This window comes from Halichoerus grypus, chromosome 1, assembly GCF_964656455.1.
Source record: "Halichoerus grypus chromosome 1, mHalGry1.hap1.1, whole genome shotgun sequence".
In the NCBI taxonomy this organism is placed as follows: domain Eukaryota; kingdom Metazoa; phylum Chordata; class Mammalia; order Carnivora; family Phocidae; genus Halichoerus; species Halichoerus grypus.
In genome coordinates, this window is record NC_135712.1 from 123,067,233 (window position 1) to 123,084,332 (window position 17,100).

The 17,100-nt window shown below is 36.3% G+C and overlaps 1 protein-coding gene and 1 long non-coding RNA gene across 4 annotated transcripts in view; one reads left to right on the top strand and one right to left on the bottom strand.

Annotated features, from left to right (window-relative positions):
- The window catches only part of STAG1 (STAG1 cohesin complex component), a 426,191-nt gene that overhangs the window by 386,970 nt on the left and 22,121 nt on the right, over positions 1-17,100 (top strand). For all 3 annotated transcript variants that reach the window (XM_078071550.1, XM_078071557.1, XM_078071562.1), the window contains 3 exons: positions 2,788-2,889; positions 12,452-12,600; positions 13,277-13,405. In XM_078071550.1, the coding sequence (XP_077927676.1) occupies positions 2,788-2,889; positions 12,452-12,600; positions 13,277-13,405 (380 nt within the window). The remainder of the gene's footprint in view (positions 1-2,787; positions 2,890-12,451; positions 12,601-13,276; positions 13,406-17,100) is intronic.
- Positions 1-17,100, bottom strand: part of LOC144381675 (uncharacterized) — a 54,746-nt gene that overhangs the window by 14,553 nt on the left and 23,093 nt on the right. The gene's annotated exons all lie outside the window — the stretch shown is intronic.

Genomic DNA, 17,100 nt, shown 5'->3' on the forward strand with positions numbered 1-17,100 from the left:
CAGAGAAATTTGCACTTAAAAATGAAAAGATAACAGAAGCTAAATTGCCAGGTAACCATATATTGTTCATGATTTTCTGATATATTTAAGGTTTCTCTCTTTTATAGAAGTATAAACTTTTCTCAATCTATACCATTATATCAACCCCATAAAGTAGGAGATCCTCACATTTATTGAAAGAACACCTTATTTTCATGAGATATATAGACTCTCTTGATCAACATGGAAGAGACCTAATCTCTCTTATGACATCTCTTTAAGACATTTTTGTAAGTATGCGTACTATGTACCATGCCACCTGCCAGGCACTAAAGTTACAAATATTTTTTAAAATCCTGCTCTAGGGGCACCTGGGTGGTGCAGTCGGTTAAGTGTCCAAATCTTAGTTTCGGCTCAGGTCATGATCTCTTGGGTCCTGGGGTTGAGCCCCGTGCTTGGCAGGGAATCTGCTTGAAAATTCTCTCCCTCTGCCCCTCCCCCTACTTGTGAGCTCTCTCTCTCAAATAAATAAATCTTTAATAATAAAGTAAAATTCTTGCTCTAAAGTAGTCTAAAGCTGAAGACTGTCAACATTTAGACAATTGCATTATATAGTATAATAGAGGTATGTATAGGGGTTTCTGGAAATATATGAAACAGACACCCAACTCTAAAGAAATATGAGGGTTAATGGAAACTTCTTAGTAGTGACTTCTGAACTAAGTCTAAGATGATAAACATAAATTAGTAAGCAAAGAAGTAGCAGGAGGACTTGGGGTAGATTGAACTTCATGTACAAAGACACAAAAGAATGTGAATTATTTGGGGGAAATGCAGGTCATTTGATGTAGCAACATAGATTGCTTATGAGAAGGGAGCCAGAGGTAAGATTTTAAAAAGTGTCACTAGTAACCAAATGCTATGTGAGAAGCCTGGATTTTTTTCCTGAGGGAGGTAAGGAGATGTTGAAGGGTTTTAAACCATTCTTTATATGGCAGGATTTTGATAGGTACTCACCTTTCTGGCTGTTTGCTCTGCTTTCCTTAAGCTCCATTTTGTTTCTGACGCTCAGAAGTCTTTATGATAGGCACACTTCTCAGTTTATGTATTTTTGCCTTGTTCTCCTGTCACAGATAGTGTTTTGTTTTGCCCATGTTCAGAATATTGTGTGTGCCATTGATCCATTTGTGTCTTTATCCATGTTTAGTTATGGTCCAATTCTAGCTATGACATAGTAACTAATTCATCATATTTTGCTGAACAACTGCAGTGTGAGCACTGTGCTGATAGAGATTTAAGTAAAACATGATTTCTGCACCAAGGAACTTACAGATTAATAGAGAAACTGAAATGCAAGCATAATATAATGTAGCATGGTAATAGTGGTTGTCTGTGTTCTGTGCCATTTATATTTGAGACACTGTTCTAATGCTTTTACATATGTTTGTTGATTACAGTAATCCTATGAGGTAGGAAATAACATCATTTACAGATAAGGTAATTAAGGCTCTAAGAGGTTAAGTAACTATCAAAGGTCACATTACTATAAGTAGCAAAAACTGGAATTTATGATTCTAGGTTTGTCTAGCTTCAAAGCTTAGCTCTTCCCATTAGATCATAAAGCCTCAGCATCATTATTGCAATGATAAATGTACAAATTACAAAGCAAACATGGAATAGAGAGACTTCAGTGAAAGAAACCCGAGACAGCTTCCTGAAGGAATGTCTAAACACAGTTTGAATGGATGAATATGAGCTTACCGTGGTTTTTCCTTTTCATCCCTTAACAATACTATATTGGTTTCAAGAAATGAGCCTTAACCAAAACTTATTATCATCCTTAGCAATTTTTGCACCTCTGCTCATTGTAAGCTTTAATTTTTTTGAGAGAATTTAATAGTTATTTGCTACTCTTTATTACATATCCTCAGTTATGTGGCTTTTTGCCCCAATTCCCTATGTGACTATTACAAATATGAATTTATTGGAGAGCTGCCTGTTGAACCACTTTAGTATATTAATATATCTTTCTCATTTTTTCATCTCACATCATGGAAGCATACCTTTCTTTTTGAAAATTATGAAAGTCCAATTGCCAAGCTAATACACTCACTTCTTCACATAGGTTGTAAGTTTTTAGGCGTTAGCTTAGAAATAACATCCAGATTTAGTGGTTTTAAATAAGGCTTTTCTTAATTATCTACTCACAAGGAAAATTCTTAAAATCCTGTGTCAAAAAAACTTGAATTATAAAGCAATTAAATTTTTCTCAGTCACTATTGAAGAAGTCAATGTTTTTATTTTTTATATTACAATAGTAAAATATAAACATGTTGGGGGAGCAGAGAATGCCATAGTACAAAAGTATTAAATGAAAAGTCTGTTACCCTAATCTGCCCTTCCCTGTTATTTAGGCCCACTCCCCAGAGGTAAGCAATTTTAACTCTTTTCGGTTTTAGTTCTTTGCGAAGTTTCTATCAGAGTTCTGTATCTTGATTTGTCACCTTTTAAGTGGTGTCTATTGAATCCATGTTACAAAGAATAAGGAATTTTGGTTACCTGTGTCACTTCCTCCCTTCCTGGAATTCCCAGTTTTTCAGTTAACATTAGTTATTTCATAATCTTACGTGATTAACATCAAATGTATATTCCTTTAACTTTAGAAAATATCTTTTATCTCTCATTATGTTTAAGATGAAGAAATTAAAACACCCTTGAACTCCCCTTTCCATTTCTTTTACCAATCCACTGTTTGTCTCATGAAATTTCAGTAATTTTAAAGCTGTGTTTTCTTTCTTTTTCTCACAGTATTACAATGACTATGGTGATATTATTAAGGAAACACTGAGTAAGACCAGGCAGATTGATAAAATTCAGTGTGCCAAGACCCTCATTCTCAGTTTACAGCAGGTAAGAAATCTGAAAGAGATAAAGAGTAGAATTAATGTTATTGAACACTTTTATGTGCTTAGTATGTACTAGGTATATCTTACCTCATTTAAACTAGGTCACTGTATCAGTACATTAGTATGGATACTTTCTGGTCCAAAGATGTGTTATATGTCTTTTGGAAAATAATCTTACAGTTCACATTTCAAATAGATGAAATCCTAGTGTGATCTACTCTTGGACCAGATGAAATGCCAAACAGACATTTAAAAAGTAATCATTTAAAAAGAAAAATATAAAAATATATTTTAAAAATATTTAATGAAGACAGGGCAAAATAGTATTCAAATAAGAAAATAAGTCACATATGGGGGCGCCTGGGTGGCTCAGCCAGTTAAGCGGCTGCCTCCAGCTCAGGTCATGATCCCAGGGTCCTGGGATCAACCCCTAAGTCGGGCTCCCTGATCAGCGGGGAGTCTGCTTCTCCCTTCCCCCGACTCATGTTCTCTCTCTCACTCTCTCAAATAAATAAATAAAATATTAAAAAAAAAAAAGTCACATATGTTATATAAATAAGAGTCCCTAATAAATGCCTACTGAATTAATACAGAGATTTCAGGGGGTGGGTGGAGCTGTAGGTATGTGTATATAAACTTAAATACATTTCTACATCAACCAGCACCCTAAACAAAGTTTAAACAAATGACAGGTTCAGGGAAATATTTTCAGTCATACATAACAAATCCTACAAATCAGTAACAAAGATAAATCCCATAGAAAAGTGAACAAGGGATATGAAAAGCCACTTTTCAGAAGAGGAAATCTTAAAAGCCAATAACCATATGAAAAGGAGCATAATTTCATTAATAATTAATGAAATACAAATTGAAACAAAGAGATATTTATCACTAATGGGCAGATTAGCATGAATTTAAGTGATGGTTAATACCAATGATTGATAAAGATGTGGAGAAAAGGGTCCCTTGTGAAAGAAATTGCCATTGCCTTCTTGAAATATAATTTTGCAGGATATTTCAAAATTGAAGATAGATATTCCTTTTAAAAGTCACTACTTTTGCTGCTAGGTATCTACATTGGTACATGCAGGTACACACAAAGATGTACGTAAAAGATGTTTATTGTAGCAAGTCTATAATATTGAAAAATTGAAGATAGTCTAAATGTTCCATCAGCAGAGGAATGATTAAAGTGTGATACTCTGAAGTAGCTAAAAGATTTTTAAGACAAAATATTAAGTGAAAAATAGCACGTTTCAGAGAAAGGGGAACCCTCTTACACTGTTGGTGGGAATGCAAACTGGTACAGCCACGCTGGAAAACAGTATGGAGGTTCCTCAGAAAGTTAAAAATAGAACTACCCTACGATCCAGAAATTGCACTTCTGTTTACTCAAAGGATACAAAAATACTGATTCAAAGGGATACATACACCCCAGTGTTTATATTCTATATATTATATATTATTATCAACAACCAAATTATGGAAAGAGCCCAAATGTCCATTGACTGATGAATGGATAAAGATGTGATATGTGTGTGTGTGACACACACACACAATGGAATATTACTCAGCTTAAGGAGGAATGAAATCTTACCATTTGCAACGACGTGGATGGAGCTAGAGATTATTATGCTAAGCGAAATAAGTCAGAAAAAGACAAATACCAGATTTCTCTCATATGTGGAATTTAAGAAACAAAACAGATGAACATAGGGGAAAAAAAGGAAAAAAGCGGGGCAAACCAGGAAACAGACTCTTAACAATAGAGAACAAACTGAGGGTTACTGGAAAGGAGATGGCAGGGGGATAAACAGGTGATGGGTATTAAGGAGGGCACTAGTGATGAACACTGGGTGTTGTATGTAAGTGATGAATCACTAAATTCTACACCTAAAACTAATATTACACCATACATTAACTAACTGGAATTTTAAATAAAAACTTGAAAAAGGAAAAAAAACAGCAAGTTTCAGGACAAACTATATAGATTAGTATCATTTATGTTAAAAGTTTTGTATATGTAATACATTAATGTGTCTAAACTGGTCTAGAAAACCTTGAAACTTTAACATTGATAACCTTTGGGGAGAAGAATGATATTCACTGGGAAAGAGGAAGGAGAATGTTTATTTTTATATTCCTTGAATTTTGCACAGAGATCTATTCTTTGCATTTAAGTGTAAATTTTAAAATTTAAGGCAATTGTGTACAACCATCTCTGGAAACATTTTGAAGTTTAAGAATTTATAAATAATTACCTGTGGATACATTTGAAAATGTTTGGAAGAACTGCTGTTTCTAGTTATGATACTGTAAGTAGTAAAAAGTACTAGTAGAGCGATGTTGAGCACTTTCTCATGTGTCTGTTGGCCATTTGGATGTCTTCTTTGCAGAAATGTCTGTTCATGTCTTCTGCCCATTTCTTGATTGGATCATTTATTCTTTGGGTGTTGAGTTTAATAAGTTCTTTATAGATTTTGGATACTAGCCCTGTATCTGATACGTCATTTGCAAATATCTTCTCCCGTTCTGTCGGTTGTCTTTTGGTTTTATTGACTGTTTCTTTTGCTGTGCAAAAGCTTTTTATCTTGATGAAGTCCCAATAGTTCATTTTTGCCCTTGCTTCCCTTGCCTTTGGCAATGTTTCTAGGAAGAAGTTGCTGTGGCTGAGGTCGAAGAGGTTGCTGCCTGTGTTCTCCTTTAGGATTTTGATGGACTTCTGTCTCACATTTAGGTCTTTCATCCATTTTGAGGCTATATTTGTGTGTGGTGTAAGGAAATGGTCCAGTTTCCTTCTTTTGCTGTAGCTGTCCAATTTTCCCAACACCATTTGTTGAAGAGACTGTCTTTTTTCCATTGGACATTCTTTCCTGCTTTGTTGAAGATGAGTTGACCATAGAGTTGAGGGTCCATTTCTGGGCTCTCTATTCTGTTCCATTGATCTATGTGTCTGTTTTTGTGCCAGTACCATACTGTCTTGATAATTACAGCTTTGTAATAGAGCTTGAAGTCCGGAATTCTGATGCCACCAGCTTTGCTTTTTGCTTTTTCAACATTCCTCTGGCTGTTCGGGGTCGTTTCTGGTTCCATACAAATTTTAGGATTATTTGCTCTATTTCTTTGAAAAAAGTTGATGGTATTTTGATAGGGATTGCATTGAATGTGTACATTGCTCTAGGTAGCATTGACATCTTCACAATATTTGTTCTTCCAATCCATGAGCATGGAACGTTTTTCCATTTCTTTGTGTCTTCCTCAATTTTTTTCATGAGTATTCTATAGTTTTCTGAGTACAGATTCTTTGCCTCTTTGGTTAGGTTTATTCCTAGGTATCTTACGGTTTTGGGTGCAGTTGTAAATGGGATCGACTCCTTAATTTCTCTTTCTGTCTTGTTGTTGGTGTATAGGAATGCCACTGATTTCTGTGCATTGATTTTATATCCTGCCACTTTACTGAATTCCTGTATGAGTTCTAGCAGTTTTGGGGTGGAGTCTTTTGGGTTTTCCACATAAAGTATCATATCATCTGCAAACAGAGTTTGACTTCTTTGCCGATTTGGATGCCTTTTCTTTTTGTTGTCTGATTGCTGTGGCTAGGACTTCTAATACTATGTTGAATAGCAGTGGTGATAGTGGACATCCCTGCCGTGTTTCTGACCTTAGGGGGAAAGCTCTCAGTTTTTCCCCATTGAGAATGATATTCGGTGTGGGTTTTTCAGAGATAGCTTTTATGATATTGAGGTATGTGCCCTCTATCCCTATACTCTGAAGAGTTTTGATCAAGAAAGGGTGCTGTACTTTGTCAAATGCTTTTTCTGCATCTATTGAGAGGATCATAGAGTTCTTGTTCTTTCTTTTGTTAATGTATTGTATCACATTGATTTGCGAATGTTGAACCAACCTTGCAACCCAGGGATAAATCCCACTTGGTCGTGGTGAATAATCCTTTTAATGTACTGTTGGATCCTATTGGCTAGTATTTTGGTGAGAATTTTTGCATCCATGTTCATCAAGGATATTAGTCTGTAATTCTCCTTTTTGATGGGGTCTTTGTCTGGTTTGGGGATCAGGGTAATGGTGACTTCATAAAACAAGTTTGGAAGTTTTCCTTCCATTTCTATTTTTTGGAACAGTTTCAGAAGAATAGGTATTAATTCTTCTTTAATGTTTGATGGAATTCCCCTGGGAAGCCATCTGGCCCTGGGCTTTTGTTTGTTGGGAGATTTTTGATGACGGCTTCAATTTCCTTAGTGGTTATAGGTCTGTTCAGGTTTTCTATTTCTTCCTGGTTCAGTTTTGGTAGTTGATACATCTCTAGGAATGCATCCATTTCTTCCAGATTATCTAATCTGCTGACATACAGTTGCTCATAATATGTTCTTATAATTGTCTGTATTTCTTTGGTGTTGGTTGTGATCTCTCCTCTTTCATTCATGATTTTATTAGTTTGGGTCGTTTCTCTTTTCTTTTTGATAAGTCTGGCCAGGTGTTTATCAATCTTGTTAATTCTTTCAGAGAACCAGCTTCTAGTTTCGTTGATCTGTTCTACTGTTCTTTTGGTTTCTGTTTCATTGATTTCTGCTCTGATCTTTATTATTTCTCTTCTCCTGCTGGGTTTAGGCTTTATTTGCTGTTCTTTCTGCAGCTCCTTTAGGTGTAGGGTTAGGTTGTGTATTTGAGACCTTTCTTGTTTCTTGAGAAAGGCTTGTATTGCTATATATTTTCCTCTTAGGACTGCCTTTGCTGCATCCCAAAGATTTTGAAGAGTTGTATTTTCATTTTCATTTGTTTCCATGAATTTTTTAAATCTTCTTTAATTTCCTGGTTGACCCATTCATTCTTTAAAGTAGGATGCTCTTTAGCCTCCATGTATTTGAGTTCTTTCTGACTTTCCTCTTGTGATTGAGTTCTAGTTTCAAAGCATTGTGGTCTGAAAATATGGAGGGAATGAGCCCAATCTTTTGGTACTGGTTGAGACCTGATTTGTGACCTAGGATGTAATATATTCTGGAGAATGTTCCATGGGGACTAGAGAAGAATGTGTATTCTGTTGCTTTGGGATGGAATGTTCTGAATATATCTGTGAAGTCCATTTGGTCCAGTGTGTCATTTAGAGCCTTTATTTCCTTGTTGATCTTTTGCTTAGATGATCTGTCCATTTGAGTGAGGGGGGTGTTAAAGTCCCCCACTATTATTGTATTGTTGTCAATGTGTTTCTTTGCTTTTGTTATTAATTGGCTTATGTAATTGGCTGCTCCCATGTTAGGGGCATAGATATTTACAATTGTTAGATCTTCTTGTTGGATAGGCTGTTTAAGTATGATATAGTGTCCTTCCTCATCTCTCATTACAGTCTTTGGTTTAAAATCTAATTTGTCTGATACAAGGATTGCCACCCCAGCTTTCTTTTGATGTCCATTAGCGTGGTAAATGGTTTTCCACCCCCTAACTTTGAATCTGGGGGTGTCTTTGGGTCTAAAATGAGTCTCTTGCAGACAGCATATCAATGGGTGTTGTTTTTTTATCCAATCTGATAGCCTGTGTCTTTTGATTGGGGCATTTAGCCCATTAACATTCAGGGTAACTATTGAAAGATATGAATTTAGTGCCATTGTATTGCCTGTAAGGTGACCATTACTGTATATTGTCTGTGTTCTTTCTGGTCTATGTTACTTTTTGGCTCTCTCTTTGCTTAGAGGACCCCTTTCAATGTTTCTTGTAGGGCTGGTTTTGTGTTTGCAAATTCCTTTAGTTTTTGTTTGTCCTGGAAGCTTTTTATCTCTCCTTCTATTTTCAGTGACAGCCTAGCTGGATATAGTATTCTTGGCTGCATATTTTTCTCATTTAGTGTTCTGAATATATCATGCCAGTCCTTTCTGGCCTGCCAGGTCTCTGTGGATAGGTCTGTTGCTGATCTAATGTTTCTACCATTGTAGGTTACAGATCTCTTCTCCCGAGCTGCTTTCAGGATTTTCTCTTTGTCTCTGAGACTCGTAAGTTTTACTATTAGATGTCAGGGTGTTGACCTATTTTTATTGATCTTGAGGGGGGTTCTCTCTGTGTCCTGGATTTTGATGCCTGTTTCGTTCCCCAAATTAGGGAAGTTCTGTGCTATAATTGGCTCCAATATACCTTCTGCCCCTCTCTCTCTTTCTTCTTCGGGGATCCCAATTATTCTAATATTGTTTTGTCTTATGGTATCACTTATCTCTCGAATTCTGCCCTCGTGATCCGGTAGTTGTTTATCTCTCTTTTTCTCAGCTTCTTTATTTTCCATCATTTGGTCTTCTATATCGCTGATTCTTTCTTCTGCCTCATTTAAGTCAGAGCCTCCATTTTTGATTGCACCTCATTAATAGCCTTTTTGATTTCGACTTGGTTAGATTTTAGTTCTTTTATTTCTCCAGAAAGGGTTTCTCTAATATCTTCCATGCTTTTTTCAAGCCCAGCTAGTATCTTTAAAATCATCATTCTGAACTCTAGTTCCGACATCTTACTAATGTCCGTATTGATTAGGTCCCTGGCAGTCGGTACTGCCTCTTGTTCTTTTTGTTGAGGTGATGTTTTCCGTCTTGTCATTTTGTCCAGAGGAGAATAGATGAATGAGAGAACAAAATGCTAACAGGGTAACAACGGCCCCAGAAAATATACACTAAACAAATCAGAAAAGACCTGGAACCAGGGGAAAAGAAAGGGAAAGAAAGAAAAAAGAAAAAGATAAAAACAAAACAAAAAAAAGAGAGTATGATCAGATATGATTAGGCTGGTGCATATATCAGTGCCACACACTAGATTTTGGGCGTATTTTGGTCTGGCAGAAGAAAGTGCCTCCCACAATTTTAAAGAAAGAAAAACTTATATGTACAAAAATAAGGGTTAATATGATGAAGGGATGGAATATGACTGTAAAGATGAAGATTATAGGGGCGCCTGGGTGGCTCAGTTGGTTAAGCGACTGCCTTCGGCTCAGGTCATGATCCTGGAGTCCCGGGATCGAGTCCCACATCGGGCTCCCTGCTCGGCAGGGAGTCTGCTTCTCCCTCTGACCCTCCTCCCTCTCATGCTCTCTGTCTCTCATTCTCTCTCTCGCAAATAAATAAAATCTTAAAAAAAAAAAAAAAAAAAGATGAAGATTATAAAAGATTTTATAAAAGGAATTGATAAGTTGGTTGAAAAAAAGAAAGAAGAGGACTTAAAAAAAAAAGGGAGAGAATGTGATCAGGTAGGAGAGTAGAACAAAGCCATACACTAGACATTTAGGGTATATTTTGGTCTGTTAGAAAAAACTGTATCCCAAAATTTTAAAGAAAGAACAACTTATATATAGATACCAAATATAAGGTTAACTACTATGAAGGGATAGAATATGACTCTAAAAATGAAAAATAAAAAGGATTTTTTAAAAAAGGGATTGATAAGATGTTGGTTGAGAAAGGGAAAAAGAAAAATTCAAAAAAAAAGAACAAGAAAGTTAAAAAAAAATTTAAATTTGAAAGACTAAAGAATCATGGGAAAAAAGCCATGAATTCTATGTGCAGTATTCCCTTAGTGCTGGAGTTCTGCCATTCTCATTGATCGGTTATCTTGGCCTTGGCTGGCTGTTCTTGCTGATCTTCTGGGGGAGGGGCCTGTTGCCGTGGTTCCCAGATGTCTTTGCCAAAGGCAGAATTGCCTCGCCCTTGCCGGCCTGGGCTATATAATCTGCTCGGGTTTGCTCTCGGGAGCTTTTGTTCCTTGCAAGCTTTCCATACAGCTTTGGAGGACGAGAGTGAAAATGGCGGCCTCCCAATCTCCACCGGAGGAGCCAAGAACTCGGGGCCCCACTCCTCAGTGAGCCCCCAGAGAAAAGCAGTCAATCACTCCCATCTCCCCGGTCTCTGGCTGCACTCTGTGTTCACCCGGCCTGTGACCGAGCCTTTCTATCGATGGCACACGACCCTGTGTGGAGTCTCCAAACCCAGCAGATTCCTGCGGTGTGCTCCCGCGCCGCTCCTCCCGGAGGAGGAAGGGGAGTCTTCCTGGATCTGCTGCTTGTTGGGTCCCTGCTGGAGGAGCAGTGGCCCGACTATGCTGTAGATCACGGTTTATGGCAACCCCGAGCTGAGAGCCCACTCCTCGGGCGTCTCTGCAGCCGGCTTCCCTGCTCAGATACCTGGGAGCTCTGCTGCACTCAGGCACCCCCTGTCTTTCTGTGACCCCGAGGATCCTGCGAGCACACTGTCCCCACAAGGGTTCCACCCCCCGCTTAGCCACTGGAGCGTCATCCCTCAGCGGAGCCGACTTCTAAAAGTTCCGATTTTGTGCTCTGCTGCTCTATCGCTTGCCAGAATCGCCGTCGGAGACCCCCTCCCCCACCATCTGTCTTCCCAAATATCGCCTTGGATTCACTTCTCCACATGTCCTACCTTCCAGAAAGTGGTCGCTTTTCTGTTCAGAGAGTTGCTGCTCTTCTTTTTTTCCATCTCCTGTTGAGTTCGTAGATGTTCAGAATGGTTTGATCCCTATCTAGCTGAATTCCTGGGACCAGACGAAATTTAGGTCTCCTACTCTCCGCCATCTTGCTCCTCCTTCTCAGAAGTGCTATTTCAATGGGACGGTATGATAAGAGTGAATTGAGAGGTGGGGGTGAGGAAGTGAAGAAAACAAATGTAAACAATACTTTTCAGGATCTTTGCCAAAAAAGAGAATCAAAACAACGTTTTGATAGCTGGCACAGGAGATTGAGTTAAGAAGTTACGGTTTTTTGTATTTTGGGGTTTTAAGATGCATGCATGTAGTAGAGGGAATAGTTAAGGATGCATGACAGAGCAGTAAGCATAGGAGCAAAACTGCTGAATAGGTAAAACGGAGTGAGATCTAGTACATACAGAGGGAGTGGCTTTAGATGAAAGTCCTGGACTATTCTTCTCTCATAATAGGAGGGAAGACAGATGTGTACCGATAAATTTAAGTTTCTAACCTTGGTGGTAGAATGATGATAGTTTTTATATTCTTTAGTACTTCAGGATTTATTTGGTGGTTGTTATTTTGATACAATATATGTAATGTATGTGTAATTTATAAAACCTTTTCATACAGCTTAAGAACTTTTTTGTATGTATTGTTGTTGGGTAGGAAATATCACCCCATATATCCAAATGTCTTCTTTTACATAATGTTCTTGTCTAAGATATAGTAAGTGAAAAAAAAAAAGTTCTGAACCCCATATTTCATATACTGCCATACCTATTAAAACACCAAAAAACTACATAGATGTTTATGAATACAAATATATTTCTATAAACATGTTTCCTTTCCCCAGCCCAAAATACATTATTTTTTGTTAAAAAGAAGTAAATTCCTGTCTGCATTTAATCACAGCTAGCATGAAAATGATCCCAAGAAATTATTAGTAGACGACTTGGAGAAGGGGAACAATGTGGCTACAGTTCAATGCAAGGAGGGAAATATATATTTTACCATATGCCTTTTAAATATTTTTAAATTATATTACCTATTCTAATAATAAATAAAATAAATTTTTCTTAGCTGTAGGTTTTTTCCTCTTTTTTTCTTTCAACCAGTTGTTTAATGAACTTGTTCAAGAGCAAGGTCCCAACCTAGATAGGACATCTGCCCACGTCAGTGGCATTAAAGAATTGGCACGTCGCTTTGCCCTTACATTCGGACTGGATCAGATCAAGACACGAGAAGCAGTTGCCACACTTCACAAGTGAGTGAGCTAAATAAATACTTCCTGTTAAACAGAATCTGGTTTATTGGAATTTAACTGAAATAACTGTTATTTGACCCATTTTTAATGACAAATGATTGAATTTTCAAGTTATAAGAACTTTAGAGATTGTGTAGTCTAGTGAGTCTCAACTAGGAGGGCCTTTTTAATTTGAAAAATACTTCAACTGCCTGTTTTTTCAATTTATATAGTATAGAAAGTAAAGTTTAACAAAATACTCTTGTCTGGTCTGTCAGTAAGATGATGATATAGGAGACGTGGATTTAAAAACACTGTGCAAATGCTGATGTGGTCAACCTTATTTCATAACTGAAAACTGAATGACAGAAAATGTTAAATACCTCACACGTCTGCTTGATACCATGATCAACTCTGAGAACTAAGTTTTCTGACAATCTAGTTATCTTTCCAGGGTATTGTGCTATCCCTACAAGATACACATAGGAATTTAGCTTTGTTTCACAACTTATAGTTTTAAACTGTAAATAGGCATATATGTCATACAAATTAACATTGTTTTACGCTTCAAATTTATCAGATTTTACTATATTCAGTGATGATTATCCTGCCTTCCCAACTATTTTGAAATTTTAGCCCATTGAGAGAACTATACTCCTTATCTGGAAAAATAAGGTGATACTTTCTTTTACTTCAGGGATGGCATAGAATTTGCCTTTAAATACCAAAATCAGAAAGGACAAGAATATCCACCTCCTAATCTGGCTTTCCTGGAAGTACTAAGTGAATTTTCTTCTAAACTTCTTCGACAGGACAAAAAGACTGTGTAAGTTGCTTTTATCATGATGCCCTTGTAATTTTAAATGTTTCACTTTTTAGAAAAATGTTAATCATCTAGATGTAATTACTGTTGATAACATAAGCTCTGATAGTTTGTTTTAAGGAACTATAGTTTTCTTTAAAGCATTTATATAGTTCTTTCTCTGCTTGCTTTTAGTACTCTGGAATTAAGTAAGTGGGAAATGATTTCTTATTCCACAATTCAGAGAAGTAGGGACATTGGCTTAGCCATTGTGTAACCCGTTCTTTTTTCCTTTTATATTAATTATATTTTAGTTTTACAGGTGACCCTTGAACAACACAGGTTAGGGGCATCGACCCCCTCACAATCGAAAATTGTGTATAACCTTTTTTTTTAATCCAAAATAAATGAAAAGGATTCATTAGATTTTAAATTTCAGACTTTTTTTCATTTTTTAAATTTTTATTGAAGTATAGTTTATATTAGTTTCAGGTGTACAACAGTGACTCAACAATTCTCTACATTACTCAGTGCTCACCATGATAAGTGTAGTAACTGTCACATACAACATTATTACAGTATTATTGACTATATCCCCTATGCTGTACTACATATAAGTTTTGACTCCCCAAAAACTTAACTATTAATAGCCTTCTGTTGACTGGAAGCCTTACTGATAATAATCAATTAACGTATTTCATGTTACATGTATTATATGCTGTATTCTTACAATAAAGCAAGCTAGAGAAAAGAAAATGGTAAGTCATAAGGAAGAAAAAATATATTTACAGTACTGTGATGTATTTACTGAAAAATCCAGGGACGCCTGGGTGGCTCAGTCGGTTAAGCGTCTGCCTTCGGCTCAGGTCATGATCCCAGGGTCCTGGGATCGAGTCCTATATCAGGCTCCCTGCTCAGTGGGTAGCCTGCTTCTCCCTCTGCCTGCCGTTCCCTCTGCTTGTGTGAGTGCTCACTCTCTCACACTCTCTCTCTGACAAATAAATAAATAAATCTTAAAAAAAAAAGGAAAAGAAATCCACATATAAGTGGACCTGCACAATTCAAACCAATGTTCAAAGGTGAACTCATTTTTTATTTGACTTGTTTCAAGAAGAGTGATTTCTTTTTCAACAGTTTAAAGAAATAATAGATGCAATTTTCATAAAAAAACATTGATGGGATCCTGAATTTTATAAATTGGTAGGAAGGTGTGTCAGTTTTAGTAATAGGCTAAATGAACAGAAATTTGGAGAGACAGTTAAAAATTTTATGAATATGAGTGTAATTCTAAGGAAAGATGTTGACTTCCTATTGGTCAGAAAATACTTATTTTTTTATTTTTTTAAAGATTTTATTTACTTGTCAGAGAGAGCACAAGCAAGGGGGGAGAGGCAGGCAGAGGGAGAAGCAGGCTCCCCGCTGAGCAAGGAGCCCGATGTGGGACTCGATCCCAGGACCCTGGGATCATGACCTGAGCCAAAGGCAGGCACTTAACGGACTGAGCCACCCAGGCTTCCTGGTCAGAAAATATTTATTAAGCCCATAATCTGGTTAGGTAATGTTCTATAGCTATTGTTCTAGTATGGCCAGGCAGTGAACAATACAGAGTTTCTGCCCCCAGAAAGCTTTTGTCTTAATTCAGGGAGACACAACATAAACATAGGAACAAGAGTCTCAGGCACTGAAATACAATAATACAATAGAGAATGAGTGGTGTTGGATATTTGTGGGGGTGGGGTGGTTTGAAAACTTTTTTATTATAAGCATTTATAGGTATACATTTTCCTCTGAGAGCTACTCTAGCTGCACCTCAAAGATTCTGGTAGCTTGCATTTTTGTTTTCATTCATTTCAAAGTATTTTTTTTTTTCATTTCCCTTGTGATGTATTCTTTTATCTTTTGGTTATTAAGGAGTATTTTGTTTAGTTTCCACATACTTGTGAATTTCCAAATTTTACTTCCATTATTGATTTTTAATTTCATTCCATTGTGGTTAGAGAACATACTTTGTATGATTTCAGTCCTTTCAAATTTATTGAGGCTTGTTTTACAGACCAACATATGGTGTATTCTGGAGAATGTTCCACGGAGAATATGCATTCTTCTGCTGGTGTTGAGTGGTGTTGAAATAGCTGTTAGGTGACGTGGCTTACAGGGTTTGTTTTCTTTTAATAGTGTTGTTCAAGTCTTCTATTTCTTTGTTGATATTTTGTCTAGTTGATCTATCCATTATTGAAAGTGAGTCTCTAGCTATTATTACCGAATTGTTATTTTTCCTTTCACTTCTGTCACTTTTTGCTTCATGTATTTTGGAGCTAACTCTGTTGTTTGTTAGGTATACATGTTTATCATTGTTACATCTTCCTGATGGATTGACTCTTAGATATCATTATAAAATGTTCTTTTCTGTCTCTAGTAACTTTTGTCTTAAAATCTATTTTGTCTGATACTAATGTAACTACTCCAGCTGTATTTTAGTTATTGTTTGCATGGTATACCTTTTTTCTATCCTTTTACTTTCTGCCTTTTTATCTTTGAATCCAAAATGTGTTTCTTACAGATAGTATGTAGTTGGATCATGTTTGTTTTTTTTTAATCCAATTTCTGCCATTATACTGTTTGTTTTCTATAGATCTTTGTTTTTTCCTCCAATAAAGCAATAAAGCTTTATTTTATATGAAGTGGATGTTTTCTAGTGTAACATTTTACTTTCTTCAAAAATATTATACTTTTTTAGTTATTTTCTTAGTGTTTTCTTATAGGCCTTAAAATATGCATCTTACCAAAATTTCTTCAAATTTATTCTAAGGAAATATAAAAACTTTACTCCTATATAGCTACATTTCAGTTCCCCCCCTTTGGTGCCGTTATTGTTACACATACTGCAGCTAAATATGTTACAACCCAACAATACATTATTATAATTATTACTTGATATAATTGTATGTCTTTTATTTATTTATTTTTTTTAAGATTTTATTTATCAGAGAGAGACAGAGGCAGGCAGAGGGAGAAGCAGGCTCCTTGCTGAGCAAGGAGCCCGATGTGGGACTCAATCCCAGGACCCTGGGATCATGACCTGAGCCGAAGGCAGACGCTTAACCAACTGAGCCACTCAGGCATCCCTCTATTTTTGTCTTTTAAAAAAAGTATTATTGAGATATAGTTCACATACCATATAGTTCACCCTTTAAAGTATGCAATTCACTTGTTCATAGCGTATTTTTTTTTTTAGATGCTGTTAACTTTTTTTTTTAATTTTATTATTGTATGTCTTTTAAATACACTTAGAGAGGAAATGGAGCCTAGTATATATTTATTATAGCGTTTGTTTTAATAACCTTCTTCTTTACCATTTCTGGTTCTCTTCATTCCTTCCTGTGGATTTGAAATACCATCTGGATCATTTCCTTACACTAATACATCTTTACTCCCACCTACTTCTTTTGTGTTTATTATCAAATACATTGCATTTCTATGTTATTGACTCAACAATACAGTAATACATATTGTTTTATACAGTTGCTGTTTAAATCAGTAAAAAGAGTAAAGTAAATATGCAATTATATTGTCCTTTCTAACTACCTAGTAATTACCTTTCAGCTCTGTTTTTTCACGTGTAGATTATACTCTGGCATCATTTGCTTTCAGCCTGAAGAACATCTTTTATTTTTTCTTGTAAGGCAGGTCAGCCAGCAACAAATTTTGTTTTTATTCCA